This window comes from Balearica regulorum, chromosome 1 (assembly GCF_011004875.1).
Source record: "Balearica regulorum gibbericeps isolate bBalReg1 chromosome 1, bBalReg1.pri, whole genome shotgun sequence".
In the NCBI taxonomy this organism is placed as follows: Eukaryota; Metazoa; Chordata; class Aves; order Gruiformes; family Gruidae; genus Balearica; species Balearica regulorum.
This window is the reverse complement of record NC_046184.1, coordinates 35,875,658-35,894,181: the sequence shown is the minus strand read 5'-3', so window position 1 is coordinate 35,894,181 and position 18,524 is coordinate 35,875,658. Positions and strand designations below refer to the sequence as shown.

At 36.5% G+C, this 18,524-nt stretch overlaps 1 protein-coding gene across 1 annotated transcript in view; it reads right to left on the bottom strand.

Moving 5' to 3' along the window:
• Positions 1-2,457: 2,457 nt before the first annotated feature.
• SLC16A7 (solute carrier family 16 member 7) overlaps positions 2,458-18,524 on the bottom strand; it is an 83,059-nt gene continuing 66,992 nt past the window's right edge. The window contains exons 3-5 of the mRNA XM_075745518.1: positions 10,721-10,864; positions 8,331-9,143; positions 2,458-5,690 (exon numbers count right to left, since the gene is read on the bottom strand). Of these exons, the coding sequence (XP_075601633.1) occupies positions 5,419-5,690; positions 8,331-9,143; positions 10,721-10,864 (1,229 nt within the window). The 3' untranslated portion in view covers positions 2,458-5,418. The remainder of the gene's footprint in view (positions 5,691-8,330; positions 9,144-10,720; positions 10,865-18,524) is intronic.

Here is an 18,524-nt window from a genome sequence, read left to right as displayed (position 1 = left end):
GCCCCAGAAAAGGAGGAGCAAGCTAAAATTCTGTATTATTTCTAAACCAAAGAAACTTTTTTTTCCCCCCCCAAGGATGCAAAATTAAAAGTATTCTGTAATACTTTTTAAAACTGTTTGGATGTATTAGCTATGTAATGTTTCCATTTAATTACTTCCACTAACTCAGAGATGGAAAGAAAACCAACCAACCAACCAACCAAAACAAACAAACACCAAAAAAAAAAAAAAAAAAAAAAAAGGAGGGCCAGCATTTCATAGAAAGGGCAGTACACTTTGGACATTTAAATGACACACTGAGTTTTTATACCAGTTCATTGATGTAAAAGCTACACCAGTATGGGTTAAATCTTTAAATTTAATAAAGTTATGCCAATTGATACAAGAATTTGGTCATAAATATGCACTGCCTTAAAAGTAGAGCTGTAAGTAGCTTCAAATATTTGGGAGACATTCTAATAGTCTATACAAGTTTTATCATTATGCTTTTTGTTAACTGTATTCTTCCAGGGTTGTGCAAGTCTCCAAACTTCAATTGAGAGGTAGATAATGAAAAAAATTTGAACTGCAAAACAACAACTTGCAAATTATGTTGAAATTACATAGCAATGCTTATGCAAATTGTGATCAAAAAGGTGATAGTAATACATGCAAACACTTTATATATATATATGCACATATATCAGAAAAGCACCCACCCCAAAAAAAATCTGGAGAGCCTTGTTAAAATTGATATGTCATCTCAGAAAATAATTATTTAAAAATTCCCTTTATATTCCTCTCTGTGAATAGAAAAATAGTCATCTATAGAGAAACTAACAAAAGTTGCCTCAATTCAGCTTTGTTATAGGCAAAATTGTCAGGATCAGTTACAGCATGTTCATCTATAAAAGTGGTCACTGGCTTTGTTTAGTGAAATCCTGATGTCTGTCCCAAATCTGGCTGTCTGTGGTGTCTGTAGCTTGTTATGTATCTGAATAATACCTCCCCACTGATACTCACCACCATCCAGACCTGAAAGTAGCAAGTGAAAATGTTGCTTAAGCATTTGAAGAAAGAGAACGACAAGAAAGCATTTAAGAAAAGTCACTACATGCCTGGCCCAAATTCTTTGTCACATCACAATGGAGAACAGGGCGGGGGTCGTGAGGGTGGAAAACCTTCAAGAGGAACTAGAGTTCTCTGGGAGGAACAATTATGTACACACTGCCAAAAGTTTTTTAAGCACATTGGATGCTGATATGCAAAAAGACGGTTAAAATTCATGTGAATTTTGAATCATGATGTCAGTGAAATTGCTGCCATTCACTTCAGCAGTAAGTAAAGTTGAACTTCCTCTCATGAGAACAGTATCAATAAAAAAAAAAAATCTATTTGAAGATAAAATAAGACTTTCTCTAACTGTCAAAACAGTTCACAAATCACACTTCTGAAATAAAAGGATTGTAGTCTGACTACTTATGCTACAGGATTTCATATAAAAAGATGCTTTTCTGAACTTAATGGCAATACAGAGCTGACAACATTTGCAACCACAGTTCAATGATGAGAGGTGGGAGGGGTGAACTTTTGATATGTTCTTGAAAAAGTACTGAGAATTGTTGGTGGGAAGCCTTTCTCTGCAGTTGCAAAGGGCAATACGGAAGAACCTTCCAGCTACTAGAGAGTATCATGTCAAAAACTCCTAGAGATAAAAGTATGTGGATGTTCCCTCTGAAACTACTTGAAATTTAAACTTAATGTTAAAGAGGAAAAATATTATTAATGTTATCCCCTTTCCTACTAATTTTAAAATGTTGGCATTATTTTTCTCAATTAATCAAATAAAAGATGATAATTAAGCTCAGTGATACTGTGGCAGAGAAACGAAGAGGATGAAGTATACATGGGTATAAATGAGATTAAGAGCAATTAAAGATTTGCTTGCATTGACTGACAGAGGCTGCAGACTCCATAGTGCATAACAGATGCATCTGATATGTCTTGAAGTTTGCGAGTACATTTCTTGATTGTAAGGCAGGGGGATCTCTTACTCCTGACCCTGCAGTAGTCCACACTGGGGGCAAGGTAATTAAAAGAAACCAGGGGGATTTAGAGAGATGGTATATACCCAGGTCTTATCCTGAAAGCAGAAATGTTATGATGAAATGATTTGCAGTACAAATTACAGCTCAGTGCAAGTCAGAGTGATATTCAGGGGTTTGAAGGCAAGTTATACTAATTTTGCTACTTCGCTGCTCAGTATAGAATTGATTCAAGGCAATTTATTATTATTATTACTTTCAGAAATAAGAGCTACATGTACAAGGCAATTGCCCCTTTAGGACCTGTTATTTGGAAGACACAGCTTTTTAATTCCAGGCAGTTTTTGCATAGATATGGTTCCAAATTTCTTCATTCATCTCTGGATTTTAACTTCCTTAATATTCAGTAATATCAAGAGTATTCTGATTTATCTTTTTTTTATTTTGTTGCTAGTTTTATTAGGAAAAGTAATGAAAGAGGTGTAAGGAAATGTTTCACTTGAGTCAGTTCATACTTTATATTGTTCCAGTTGCCTGCTACATCATTTTACCCTGTGGGACTAAAAATCGCACACTGGGGAGTAGTGTTAAAGCAGCTCTTTTATTCCTATTATTTTTTAACATAATTGACCAGAGATGAAAGAGTAGTAGCTCCACAGAGGGTTGTGTTTATATAATTTTTTATTTCTTCTGAGATAGTAACATAATTTTTGTTACTGGTGGTCAGGTGTGTCTATGGCTTGAGGAACCTTGTTTCTCCCTTATCTCCTGTGCCATGTTGCATTGTAGTCTCTGATCCTGCATAGAACAGGTGACTAAGTTGGCTGCATGTTTCCTGACAGCCTTTTTTTACCATCTTGCTTCTGGGTCCCTTATTTACTCAACAACAACTTTTAACAGACTTAAGTCAAAACTGGACACTTCTTGTCTTCTACCCTATATTCTTAATCACGTTGTTATTTGCAAAGAGATAAAAAGCCCCTAGAATTTGCCTCAGTTGTTTCGGTTCAGCCTCCACATTCACCTCTTCAAATAATCTCAGCCTTTCTACCACTTGCTGCCAAGAGCAGAGTGATGTTCCTGATGACTACTCTTTAGCTAAAATTTCAGTTCATCTTTCGCAATCCAGTATTTATAACTCATATTCCTCACTGTATGAAAGCTTAGTGTCTATGACACTTTCTGGCTCTGGGCACACAGGGCCTTCACAGATCCTGGAATTCACTCTGTAGGTTTGTATAGCCAAAACCAGAGCAACGTTTTTACCTCATGGCGTGCTGGCAGGACTATGCTTCGGAAGGAGGTGCAAAGTATTTATTTCTTCTCTGAAGCTGGGGGCTGGGAGAGGAACTGTAATTTTACTGGGACTAAATCATTCTCCTTTATACAGTTCACTGCTCAAATCTGAGCATGTAACCCATATTTTCTCCCGAAACTCTGAAATACACATATTTTGTTGCTGATGTGCCTATAAAATTACAGGACTTGTAGAAGGTGTTTAGTTTTCTTGCATATAATTAGGTAAAAAGTAGGTATTAATTTCTGTACCATGCTGCGAGTAGATTCATGATGCTTCTCCCCCAAAGTTGTGCTGAGATAATGAAAAAGTTCAGCATTACTGTGGAATTTCATAGTATATAAGATGATAACCCAGCAAAACAGGAGCAAGCACTACCAAAATTTTTAGAAGAATGAAAATAGTAATATTGAACACTACTCTTTCCTAAAAGCACTCACATATTTGCTAGATTTTACTATTAATTTTTTTCTTTTGTTATTGGCACTTCCAAGTATGTTTAACACAGCTAGCTGTCTGTCCAATATATTTGCAACTTGTTGAGATTTAAAAGAGGGTTAAAATGAATGATATTCCTTTCCCTGAATTGAATGTATGTGTATTCTGCATAAACAGTGCATAAATGTTTTATGAATCAGACCCTTAATTTTCACAATTTCTGAGGCATTTATATGCATCTCTCCAAAATGAATAGCACCTTTCCTCATCTACAAGTAGAACAGAAATATTTTCACTTAATACCTTCAGAAGCTTGCAATGTTATCTTTCAAGTGCAAGGGTAATTTCTGTAAAATAAAATTGTAGACTTATGCTTTCTTTCACCTAAAGGAAGAGGAACAATTGTGTACATTTTAATTGATAAGAGTGTCTGCGTGAAATTGTAGACACAAGACCAAAGACCCTGCACAAAAATGATACATCGATACAAAGCTTCCAGACTGGCACTGTCAATGTGCCTTGCAGCATTTTTGCTCGAACTGGCATTACAAAAAAGTAGCTTTTCACTAAATACCTAGGAAGGGGAGGTGAGAACTGGTATCAAGTTACCTGTCTGCAAAGACCTGAAGTTAGACCTTAAATCTCCTCTCAGTAGACCATCAAACAACTAATGACTTGCCAATAAACCCAAGCATCTATGTTGAAGTCATTGCCATGAAACTGATTCAGGCCACAAAAGCCAAGGGTAAGTATCCTTTTAACATCAGCAGGTTCTGAATCTAGTCCCTTTAGGAAGAAGGCTTCACAGTCCAATCCAGACCCTTCAGCCATACAGGAATACATAAGTGAACAAACTAATTGCCACTCTGGTTAGCAATGCAAATCTTGGGTTTACATCCTTTTATGTACAGGCAGATTTTAGCTTAGTTTGAATTGGTGAGGTCTGAACGTACTTTGTGTTCAAATGTGAATGTTGAAGTACAATGTAGTCATCTATCACAGGAGGAAACAATTTCTGGAATATATTGTATTCAGCTGTTTATTGTATTTAGAGATGGTGCCCACCAATTGTTCATCTTCTAGCCTTAACTTTTACATCCATATTATAGTCGTTTATATAGACATAATGTATCTTTTTGATCTGGTGGGCATACAAAAGAGAAAAAAGTTTCATTGTGCTTCACTCAGGTACTCTGTCTCTTTTGAAACAAATCATTGAGCTTATATTCATTTTAATATTAGCAGTAAATACAGTTTGGACAGATTATTTCAATAGACTTTAACAATACTCTAAAGTTGAACACAAAGTATCTTCCCAAAAGAAAGTAAGAGATAATTTTGCATTAGATGATACACTTTTAAAACAAAACTGTTTGTCATTGGAATCATATATAGTCTGGTTTACCTGACTCTGGATTGTCCAGAGTCATAGTTTGATGCACTCAGTTGCATGGAGTCACTACCTCTGTAATCTCAATTTTGTATCACGGAAATAAATAAACTATAGATAGTAATTTAACTTACAGTCTTGCCACCAGGCAAAAATCTGTTCCCATCCAATATTGTAACTGATCATTATTACCACCAAACCTGGCCTGTGTCTTGAAGACATATTTCTAATGGAAGTCATAAATGTTGCCTTCTGAGCTATATTGCAGATTAAATATTGGTTTCTCTTTCTGAAGGATCTTCAAGAGCTTTATCAGCTCTGCTGGCAGCATCTTCATTCTCATTGTTTGTTAATGGTTCTGCTTCCTTCGAGTCAGCGTTCTTCTGAGCTTTCTGCTTCTCATCCTCTAACTTCTTTTCTTTTGCCAAAAGCCTGTAGTTGATGGCATTGCCAATGAACAGCCAGATACTGGCTACAATCACAATCACTCCGCAGACAAAATACATGTACTGGTATTCACCGGTAACATCCACTAACCAACCTGAAATACAAAGACAGGAAGAGAGGAAAAGAGTCTTTAGAATAGAATACCCAATAAAATCCAAATCTTTCCCTATAAGAAATACCTATATATTGCCTGGTTTTGAAGTTGGAGCAGAAAAGCATATTCAACATGTTGAAATCATCTAACATATATAGCGGAACTCTAACGAAACCTGTATTAGTCAAGCTAGCAATTGTCAATGCAATCACTGACAATGATAAAATATTGAAGAACAAAGTAAGTAAAGCTTAATGAATAATGACAGACAGTTTTTTAGTTCTTTCATTTTCCTTCTTTCATTGTCTTATTTTATTCACCTCCTAATTTTGTTTCCTATTGTTTTGGAGTGACTGTCTGACACCCACGGAGGCTGCATACAGACAATAGGATGAAGAGGTATGTGCCTTTTTAGGCTGCTGTCACTGTGCATCAACTGCTTGCTTTTCATTTGTACTTTCCCGTGACTGGTGACAGAGATAGAAAAGCTTGTCCCTTCAGCTATCGCGCTCAACTGCTGAGTTTTGAACTCTGAAGCCTGTACCTAAAAATTACATCCACACCTCTGAGATTAATTTGGTCATGACAAGGAAAATAAAATATAATTGTTCTTCCACTTTATGAGCCATTCTTTCTAAACTTTCCCAACAACTGCCAAATCAACATTTGTATGTATTCAATTATTTAGCTCTGAACTCTGCTATACTAACACTGAAATTCACAGGATAACCAACACATTTCAATTTAGTATGTATTTAGATGCTTTTACTGGGTGGAAGCCATAATGCCAGCCTAATCACCTGATATACATTTACAAGCCATCCAGCTATGTTAGTCTTTTCTTTATTTCACAAGGCTATTATTAGGAAAAACTCAAACAGCACTGCAACTGTATAATTCACCTATTAGTGTAAATAGTACAATTTACTGGTTTTTATCGATAAGTGGTCTCATAAAAGTGATAATTAAAAATTAAATTCTGCATTAACATTACTTCAGCTTAATATTTTAAAGGATATGAATTAGTCAAAACTGGAATTGAGATTTTCCATGTGCTCATCCCCTTTGTTGTCTCTATTTAAAAAGATAAATCAATTATTCCTGCAGTTATAACACAAACACATGCTTTTCAAAACTTCTGCAAAGCTAATATACTGAAAAAAAAATAGTTGCATATGCTATTTCTTCATAAATATTAGATTTAATATCTTTAGAGTTAATATTAATATTGATTTCAGACCCTGACTGAAAAGGCTGGACTCCAGCAGTCACAGGGCTGGTCCCCCCACTAGGTGGCACAGGAAGAGTCTGTGTGAGAAGAAAATATTCTGTTCTACCATTACCAAAATGAATTTGCATGTTAAAAGGTAAGGGAAATATGGCATACCTTGAGAACTATTAAACATTTACTCGTATAAGTATTATTGTACTGAAGTGAATGGAATTGTTTTAGCATATTTAAAATTCCACTCAACAATGCTATTTTCATACAAATAGGGAGAGTAATCCTTAAAATACTTTGATAATTATAAACTGTTTTAGGAAAAGATAATCTTGCTGAGCTTTGTGGCTCTGCTTATGTGAGTATAGTGTATGTTCACAAGGCTGGTAATCTCAGCATCTTTATATTTTCCCATTGTTGGGCTTACACTGCAACACACATATTTAACAGATATTTTTCAATAAGATTTGAGCATTTATTTCTTTAGTGTCTTATATCATCAGAAACCTTAAGATTAAACTTACTAACAGCATTACTAAATAGTGACTAAAAAGCTAGCAAACAGAAAATACTTTAGATAAGACTCTTCATCATTTTTGGGCTAGAAGCCCCAAAGCTACAAATATAGTCCAAGCTATATACTTAGGCTCCCTTTAAGCTCCCCTTACACTCAAAAGAGAGAAGTTGGCAACATTTAGTCAATGTAGGATGGTTCGCCGTCTGAATTGCCTTACACATACCTGTTGTCTACAGAAACAGGCTAAAGGACTGGCTGAGTTCAAGGCTGTGGTGTCAAATCGTGCCAGGGCGCAACGCTCCACGGCACTGCGCTGGAATCCCACCAGGCACACACCCTGCCTAGGCTGCTGAGCACGTCCCTGGCCTTTCTGGCACCTCCCTACTGTTTTTTTCCTCTCTAGACATGCCAATCCTCTGTGTTTAGGCAAACTAGAGTTGCTTATTTTAAATTTACACAGGTGCTTCTCTAGCTGCCATTAGGTTAGACAAACTGTAAGTCACTGTTTGGTCTTCACAAAAACTGACCAGTGGATTCAACCAATTCAAGAGAGTAAGAACTGTGTTGGCAAAGAGAAAATTGGAGCTGAATACCCGTAAATCAAGGCTGCAAAGTTAGCTCTACATGCTATCAGGAAAACATACATTGATCACATGGATTTATGGGCCAGTAGAGGTATGCTCTTAATCTATGTATTGCACATGCATGCAATGTACGCCTTTAGATTCTTGTGTGGATCCGCAGCTGTAAAGTGCAAAGATAACTGATGCAGTGCCGCAGTACATTCCTAGTCACACAGAAAACATTAAATAACATTAAGAATACTGTTTATTTTAATTCAATACTAAATTGCAAGATTATGCTGTAATGTCTGAAAAAACAGAATAAAAGAGATTCTTACCTCCTAGAGGAGGGCCTATGAGCACAGGGCAACATTCCACGATGGTGACAAGTCCAACCGCACTGGAAAATCTGGCAGCCCCAACGAGGTCCATCAATGTCTCAAAAAGAACGCTGCTAACCATTCCAAATGCAAACCCAAAGAATACAGCATATATCACCAAGCCAGTGTAATTTGTTGCCAGAGGGCACAAGATATGACAGACTCCATTGTACAAGACAGCAAAACTAAAAAAGTACTGAATCTTTGGCCGGATAAACTTGGAGTTTGCTACGAGTCCCATTGAAGGCCTAGCAAACATGTCTACAAAGGCTAAGATAGATAGCAAAAAAGCAGCAGAATATTCATCAATTCCCTTGTGCTTGGCATAAGGAGCCAAGAATACTATTGGAGCGAAGAAACCGATAAACATAATGACATTTCCTGACAAATAGATCAGAAACCCTCTGTGTTTGAAGAGGGACAGATCTAGATATTTATTCATAGTTTGCCAAAAAGACTTCTTGTTGTTTTTGTGCAAGGTAGAATCTCCTGTGCCTTTTTCAACATCTTTTTTCACAGGAGGGACTGGTTTTGGTCCAACAGGTCTCATAAGTGACCCAGCCACACAGCAGTTCAAAAGAAGTCCTCCCAGAATGAGAAAGCTTCCTTTCCAGCCAAATGCATTAAAGAGGAACTGATTGAGAGGTGCCAATGTGCTCAGAAACACTGGACTTCCAGCCATGGCCAATCCATTAGCAATGGGACGCTTCTTATAGAAATACTTGCCAATCATGGTCAAGGCAGGCTGTAAGTTGAATGCTAAACCCAGACCTAAACAACAAATAAAAGGCAGTATTATTGAAGGTCATGCACTAAAACCCATATCATACCTCTTTCAAGTTATTTTTAAAATGACCATTACCTAATCCAGTGATTGCTAATGAAGACAGAAACCAACTAGCATCAGAGAATAAAACACAGTTTCATTGCTGTTCGTATGTGTTAATGCCAAGACTATGTCATGGTGGCATTCTGCCATTTCCCCCTGTAGCATTGCAATAAAAGCCAAAACTCCTTGTTGTGTTTCAGCAATGACAGAGACAGGGGAATCACAAAGGAATGATGGTATCAGTGCCTTGACTCACTATTTTATATTTACTAAGCTATAATGCAATTCTCTCTTGGCTCATTTCACAAAAGTTATCAAATGTCACCTCAGCTACAATGAATGCAGGGTGTATTTAAATGTATAAATTTCCTCATTTCTTATTTCCAGCCCTACTTAAAATCAAACTTGTGTACAAAAGTGGAGCTTAAAATGGCTAATTATTTTGGAGCACATTCAGCTCCACTTCCCCAAGTATGGAAGTCACTACTAAAGGTAGAAGAGTTGTAGAGGACATATATGGGAGCAGACCACTCATCCACATCAGCTTAGTGTATAATTAGCTGAACCTCTGGGCCTTCTCTCTGTATTAAGACATCTAGGCAATAAGGTCTAAGTAGCTATGCATCTGCTGGATGGCACAGGAGAGAAGTTTTCTCCTCTGATAGGCCCATTCCTGGTCCCTGACTACTCTTTCAGTGAGCCCCAAGTTTAGGATATAAAAAACAAGAACTTTAAGAAATAATCACTGAACAAAGAAAGAATACTTTAGTCCCAACATAAAGAAAGATGAGCTTGAATATAGGAACAAATATTATCTTATTCATTTATTACCTGTCAATATTTCACCTCACTTGCCTTCCTGAGGAGGTAGTTTAAAAAAAGCCCACAACTTTTGATAAGGAGGTTATTTAATTTACTGGCTTTATGATCACTTCAGTTCATTGCCTTAGGTAATATCCAGGCCTTTGATGATATATGAATAATTTTATTTGGGGATTGACCCTGGGGGATTTTAAACAGAAAGCTATTGAACTGAAAGTTCTTATACTTATCTGTGAGAGTATATGTATGTACAAACCTACAGAAAGCTGGTACTAGCTTTCAGATTTTTACTAGAATTCTGCTAGCCTCTGCCACCCTGTTTGAAGTGCAACATGACTGAAAGCTACAAGAATGAATGTGAAAGTCTACACAAATGACTGTAATAAGTGCTGTCATGAGCCAATCAATTTTTATAGCATAATTACAGTGCAGTGTGGAACAGTACATACATACAGCATTTATTGAATAAAATCATCAGTTGTTCCTGAAATATCCTAAGAAATAATTTAACATCATACCAGCTAATTTAAAGGATTAGATAGTTCAGGTAGTTGAAATAACTGATCTTGCTACCTTCTTGGTTTGCATTTGTACGATGCCTTGCACAGTGGGTTCTTGATCAGTAAGGCTCATTGGTAGAACAGGATTAGAAATAATGTGATATAATATAATAATCCCTTTTAAACAGGACTCTTACCTCCAACAACACCAATACATAGATAAAGTTCCAGGACGCTATTGCAGAAAGAGGAAGCAATCATACCAAATGAACACAGGATACCTCCTGCTATCATCACAGGCCGGCTACCATACTTATTCACCAAAATGCTGCTTATGGGACCTGTTGGTAGAAAGAAAATACATTAACAGGTAACAGGTAACTCCATCGTACCTGTCTTTGTATTTAGGATATGTTGGAATGCTTTATACTCTTCTATCTGGAAAACGTTTAGCTGTTTCTATACCAATTTGTCTTACAAACGCACTCTGTGAGTTTGCAGACACATGAGGCTGGATGTGGATATATTGCCTCCATGACAATATAAATATTGATTAGTCATGGAGATGGATCAAAAGATTAAAGACATCAGACAAGCAAGAAGGATTGTTACAGTTCATAAGCAATCAATACTGCGATCGGTCAATGGAAGTTTTGAAAGTGCAAGGACTGAAGAATTTCAAGTATGAGACATATCAAAACTCCACAGAGCAGGAGGAATCTCCAGGCAAATAAACTAATAACTGATCTTAATACCATGGCATGTCCTGGACTCCTACTTAAAACTACACATAGACTTAAAAATATTGTCAAACCAGAATGTAAATCTCTGGCCCCTGAGGCTCGTTTTCCCTTACCTCATCCAGAAAGGAGAGTTAATGGGCAGGAAGATGACTACAGGTTGTCTGGGAAAATCTAAGATGTGGTTTAGCATAAAGACCTATAAATTTTAAAAATATCACTACAAGTCTATTTTTGAGTTTCAACTGCAGTTCAGTTTATGGTGTAATTACGTCCATACTAAACAAACAGCTAGTGTGCAATTTAGCATGACATGCATTATATGTTTTTTAAACGACCGTGACTAGAATAGATGGTGTGCTACATATCAAGATTAAGAGGTTGTCAAAGCTCTTTCGGCAAACCTGCATACCATCTGACTGCACTGTATTTGGTCCAAAACATTACGAATAGTCTTGGTTTTGCAATAACTAAACTTATCCAATTAAAAAAATAAAACCACCCATAATAAAAAGCAATACATTTTAAACTTAAGATAAAGCAGGCACCTGGCATGAAGTGGAATGCCAAGCTCTGCTTCTAATTTCACTGCAAATTATTCACTGTACTGGTAACAGTTTTAAGTCTCTCTCTTCATAAATATCTAAAAGAATAAATGCCAGAAACTCCATGATGTGAAAAAGCCAAATCCAACCAAATTTAAAAGTGTCTTTTCATAGGTACAGTGTTATTTCAACTCTATTGTTTGAATTACCTTAAATGAATTAAAGTATTACTATGGATGTACCAAAAATGTTATTTATTATTACTTGCATATCAACAAGAAAAGTCTTAAGCATGTGCCAAATGATCAATTTTTAGCTTACTTCCTTACAGAAATAAGCTTCTACAATAGCGTTGCCCTGTGCCTGCCCATCTTTTCTAATAGCTTGTGAATCCGGAGGTCAGTTTGAAACAAACTTGACTGAAAATCAAAGACTTCAGTGATGTTTGGCCTCGATGATCTTAAAGGTCTTTTACAACCTAAACGATTCTATGATTCTATGATCTTAGGGTTTGTACATTCATTAAATAGTTTAGGTCACAAGAAGTCTGGGGCAGCATTTGTTTAAAAAATGGGGTCCCTGTCCAGGCAGCACAAACACTGGCCAATACCCTCAGCTTTCCACCAGTAAAAGTAATCTATCTTCTTGCCCAGGCAGCTGTACCACTCAAGGTAGCTGGGGGCATAGAGGATAAACAAGGTGGCTATTTTACTGGGAAGGTAAAGGATGCTCAGACTGAGGGCTCATCTTGCAGACACATAAACATAGGAGACCAGGCTCTACTGCTTAACCATAACCGTATATTGAAACCAACAGACTTGAAAATCCACAGCATGGAATGGCCCACCAAATATGCACTAGCCCAGAGATTTATTAAAAGACTTTAAATCACATATGAAGCACTAAACATTTCACGGACAGCTCATAGTATGAGACAGCTAACACTTCTTTATTTTCATTTTGGGGGAACCACTGAGCAGAACAGTGACAAGGTGGGTTTTCTCCTTTGAGGTCATATGGAGAAAGCAGTGAAACATGAAGGACGGACAAATTATGCTCAAAGCACTTCCAAAATATATCACGTTTACTTCCCCTGTCTTAATAAACTTGTGCTCTCATAACTATGCTGAAGCATAACTTCAATCACGATTTTTTTATTTACAGAGCTGTGTTTCGACAATCAGTAATTTGGCTCATGTTTGAATTGGAAAGAAAGCCCTTTTGAAAAATGTGAACAATACAAATATTTTCTCTGGGTCAAAAAAGCCCCTTTTAACTTGAACTCTTTGCTTAACTCAAAGCTAAAAGTTTCATCCCAATATCAAGTAATATTTATATTTCTGAAATTAAATTAAAGACAATTTTATGTTGTCTTTAATAAGTTTTAATTGTTATCATTGCTAAACACAGTAACAGTATTTCACTTCAAAGATACCAAAATAATGATTTTTTTAAATTATTTTCAAGTTCTTTTTCCTGTGATGAGATGGAAGTATTTACAAAATTGATCTGAGCACATCAAAATTTGTTTAGTGTTTGTTAGCATTCTCACCTCCCCCAAAATTACTGCTGTAATGAATGTTGCCTTGCTGTAGCTTTACTGAAGATGTTCCTTTGTTGCTCCTTAGAAAAAAATCTGGGAAAGAGGCATCATACTATTTACAGATTTATTCACTACAGGCAGCACCTTGAATTGTACCCTTATATAAATACTTCAGTTCTGATCTAGATAGACCTGTTAGCAATCCGTTTCTTTTCCCATTAAACAAAGACAGTGTGAAAAGCCACAAAGATAAGTGTGAGACCAAATGAAAAAGATGAGGTAAATTCACACATAGCAGGTTATCAAGTGTTGGAAAGAGAGGAATTGTATTTAAAAAGTGTTGTGCAATATTGCTATATTGTTGGCTTTTTAAATAAAACTATGGGATCAAAAAGACAGCATTGCACAGGACTGACAAAGTTTTCCAACCATAATCAAGGACAAATATAAGCTCTGCTGTAATATTCACTTCAAAAGAGTACTGACTATAATATTAATATTCTTTAATACTATTCCATCAATCCTTCCTTCCTTCTCCTATAAGGCAGGAAAATGAACCAGACTCTTGCTTGTTTAGGGGTTTGGGGAAGAGGTTTGTTTTTACTGTTTGGTTGGTTGTTTTTGGGGGGGAGTGTCCAGAAATGGCAAGCTTCATAATACCGTTCGTTCAGGGAGATCATTTTACAAACAGTTCCTTATTAAGAACAAGAAAACTGCATCTCTCTGGATCTTAACTGTGGCGGTTAGGCCAGGACTGTAAGTTATAGCTTTTCAGATCCAAGCACGCAATGTTAGCCTCACCTACAAGACCTGTTAGCTAGAGGTCTAATACAGATGTATTCATTTAGGTAGGTAGTGGATGAAGACACGAGGGGACAGACAAAGCTAGCTATCTGATGGGTCTGAGGTCTGTACTTTCAAATGACCGAAATCTGGAATGTATTATGAATTTAAAATTCATTTAAACATACTATTTTCTTTGAGATGTTTTCCTTAAGTTAATGCCACCCCAGCTCCATTTGATTTTGTGTTTTCTTTTAGTATATTCCAGTATTTTGATTTAAAATTAGTGTATGAGGGAAATATTAATTGTTCTACAAGCCATAAAGTTAGTTTAAGCCAATTCCCTAAGTTACCTAAGAACCCTTCCAATCTGATGAGTAGGTTAAATATTTTCTTGTGACATCTGTGTATATACTTAGTTTTGGAGACTCATAAAATGATGCATATTCATACCTTAACGTATATGAATCTACATAAATTCTAGCTGTTTGCCTCTCATCATACATTTTATAGCCATGCACAAATTTCATTTCACATGTAACAGCTTCTACAATTATTTAAGCAATGCTCACATGCCAGCATGTATCTATATTCCTTGCATACTTTTTTCTTTTTAGCAGAAGGAAGATTAAGCGGTTTAAGTACTGTAACACTGCCAAAATCATGCTATACATTAATGCATGTTAATGCACTAAAGGACTGCTGGATCTCTGAGTCTACTTTCCCGAAGCCTGAAGTAACTACGTTAACAGATGTTAAGTCAGGAAGCCCACAAGAATATTTACTCTGATCTGTCCCTTAGCACCTACAAACCGTCAGCCACAAAAGACTATACACTCCCTAAACCAAATTTAAGACCATTATCATAATATGCTAACAGTCTCCTGGCTGTATTTTTGTTTTATATCTTTCTGTCTGAGGCAAATGTCCAGACTGTAAGAAGGAATAAGACAGCAACCGTAACGGGGGCCACTGAAGAATAGTTTCAGGAAGGGCTGTGCAGCAGGAATCAAATGCTTTAGAAGAAGACAAGAAAAAATAGAAGCTTTTCACACTCTTTGTCATATGTCAAGGGAAAGATGGCAAAAGTCATTTCAGCTATGTGAGCAGAGAATTGCTTATGCATTTGGGAGCTGTTTATGATGTTTTATACAAAGCCTATAATAATAAGACACCTACGTTCTGTTTTGATGGCTCAGCAAAACATTCACTTGCACACCAGTATTGTGCAAAATGTGAGGACAAAGATACTTTCACTGGCCTTCAGTGAATATCAGGACCTCCTGGAAGAAATAGATTGCTTACAAATGAGATCAATTATTTCTTCTAATAACAAAGGTTGCAATACTCATATTTGCCTTTCACTTCCAAGTTTAACTTTTCAATCACCATTTAAATCTTCCTACTTCTGCTAAGCCATGCTCTTTTAAATGAAAAGCAATAAAAAAGACTACATAACTGAACAATAAGTAGATTTAAAAAGGAGATGTTTGAAGAAATAATCACTTTTTTCCCCTGAAAAGATACTTATTGTTCTAATATGGTTCAAATATAACTCGAACTATAAAGCCTTCTTTTTAAAGAAATGTACTGCTTGGAATATTGTGGAAATGAATACAGGGCTCAAACTATGCACTAAAAATTTAATATTCTTTCTCATATAGTTACATTCTCAGAGATACAAACATACTCATATACACACATCTATCCATTTATACGCTTTTTTCAGTCCTAAGAAAATATACACTTCAAAAAATGATCTGACTCTGGAGACAATGCAACAACTTTATATCTAGTATCTCTAAAAGCTTAAAGGATGCAAACTAGATAACAATATTTCCATTTCATAATACCTTGAGGTAATAGTACAGGCAGATCAGTTTTAAGGCCATGAAATAGAATAAAGGAAGATTCATTTGGCATACAATCTATATCTTGCTCAGCTCTCAGGTAGAATAACATTTATAAGTCCAAATGTATTAGGTACACTCCATTAATTTACAAAAAGAAGAGAATCTAGGACACTAGAATTCTTGCTGCCTTTTCTGTTTTCCATCATTTTTTTTTCTTACCAAAATGAAAAAAAAAAAAAAAAATTACTTTAGATAGTTCTCCCATAAATAGACATCAATTTCTGTGAGGGATGAAAAAATGTTCTGCACCTTAAATGTATAATAACTAGTCAAAATGGTTACAGTAGTAGGGATTGGTTTGTAGCAGTATCAAGCTGCCATAATCATCTTTTATGTCTATAATGAGGTCATCTTTGGTCTATTCTAGATATATATTAATTGTAGGAATAAAAGTTTCTTGAAAAAGTATATAATCTAGATTTTAGTATTAATTTATTTGTCCTGGTTTGATTTCTGACTGCTGTAATACAGTGATGTAATTAAAGATCATTCACACCTGTAATTTGTTTCACATACAGCCAATGCATTTATGCTTCTTATATTGCTACCTGCATTATTTTTAGTGTGGAACTGGAGATGAACTGTCTTGATATAAAGGTAATTTTTTTAACATATATTGACAATGTCATACAGTGTTGATAGTATCATTGATCCAAAGCAACCTGAAATGACTCAGTCTGAACAATATGACATTTATTTAAATAAAGTGAATTGCTGAAAGAAGTTGAAAATAAATGCAATAATAATATTTGCATTTCCACTAATGTAATATTGTAGATTGCAGCCTGTCAAGTCAAGTGATTTAAAAACAAGTACATTTTCAGCCATCTGCTCTGCAGAGTCAATGCAGCTATCCTTCTAGTCTGGCTTTATTTTTAATTTCTGTTTCCTACAAGGCTGGAAAAGGCCAAGGAGCTCCTAGACTTAACACTGAGATCAGCTGCTTGCTAATATCAGTCAGACCTTTCCTCCTCTCCTCTCCTCTCCTCTCCTCTCCTCTCCTCTCCTCTCCTCTCCTCTCCTCTCCTCTCCTCTCCTCTCCTCTCCTCTCCTCTCCTCTCCTCTCCTCTCCTCTCCTCTCCTCTCCTCTCCTCTCCTCTCCTCTCCTCTCCTCTCCTCTCCTCTCCTCTCCTCTCCTCTCCTCTCCTCTCCTTTCCTCCCTTCCCTTCCCTTCCCTTCCCTTCCCTTCCCTTCCCTTCCCTTCCCTTCCCTTCCCTTCCCTTCCCTTCCCTTCCCTTCCCTTCCCTTCCCTTCCCTTCCCTTCCCTTCCCTTCCCTTCCTTTCCCTTCCCTTCCCTTCCCTTCCCTTCCCTTCCCTTCCCTTCCCTTCCCTTCCCTTCCCTTCCCTTCCCTTCCCTTCCCTTCCCTTCCCTTCCCTTCCCTTCCCTAAAAATAAAAGCCACACTTGCAGAAGCTGATTTGTTTGGGAAAGAATCCCCAATATTTTGGTAAGTTAGAGCCTTATATTTTACTGTAGAACTACTTCTTCAACCACAAATGCTTTAAGCAAGTACTGACTACTGCTATTGGAATGTCATCTCTGGCATCCAGAGGAAAAGACAAAATTGATTCTGAACAAATTTAAAGCATGTTCATGAAGTTGGAAAATGCTTGGAAAAAAAGCTGCTTTTCTCAAGCAGGACTAAGTCAAAATATTGAGCATTCTGTGACATTCTTATCTCTAGTTCAAAGAGATACTTTGGCTAAATACTTTTAGCACTCTTGAATAGGCATTTAGAGAAGGTAGACAGAAAAAAAATCAAAAAAGGTATTGATGAATTTGAAAATGTTAAAATGTCATGTAACTGTTTTTGTGTTAGATTCTTCATCATATTTCTGTGAATGGTAATCTGTGTTTCTTACACAATTTATGTTTTTGTGTATCAGCAATGAAGGTAACAGTTCAACAATTGTTGTAAAGACTTTTTGTAGTTTGTGCATTTGGCAGTATTTTTTTTTCCATTTCATATAACATTTACAACCAGCTGCACTGATTCCATAAACCCAGATAATATAGTAACCTTACCCAGATAATATAGTAACCTTCACAGAAATCAAAGAGAAAAAAAATGCTCTTGCAATAAATATCACCAAAAAAAGAAATGGCTAACATTGAGTTAGGGTTGCTAAACTGTGAGTTGAGATAGCTCAGCAGCCGAAAGCACAGCGTGCTGGGGAGCGAGCAGTGAGTCGTTCAACCATCCATCACGCTTGGCTCACCACTTCCCCTCCTCTAACTACATTTCCTCAGTGTCATTACCCTGAATGCACACATTCTCACTTAAGTCCTGAAGGAACCCTTGAATTCTACTAAGTTTGTAGCTTTTGATTACTGATGAGGATTAATTTGACCTTCAGATATTCCTTAGGACATTTGTAAGAAATACAAGAATCGTGTGTGTGGTAACCCACGTGAGCCTGGCTGATGGTAGAGTGCCTCAACACACTGGCTGCTTCTTCATGGTTCCTCCTCCCGAA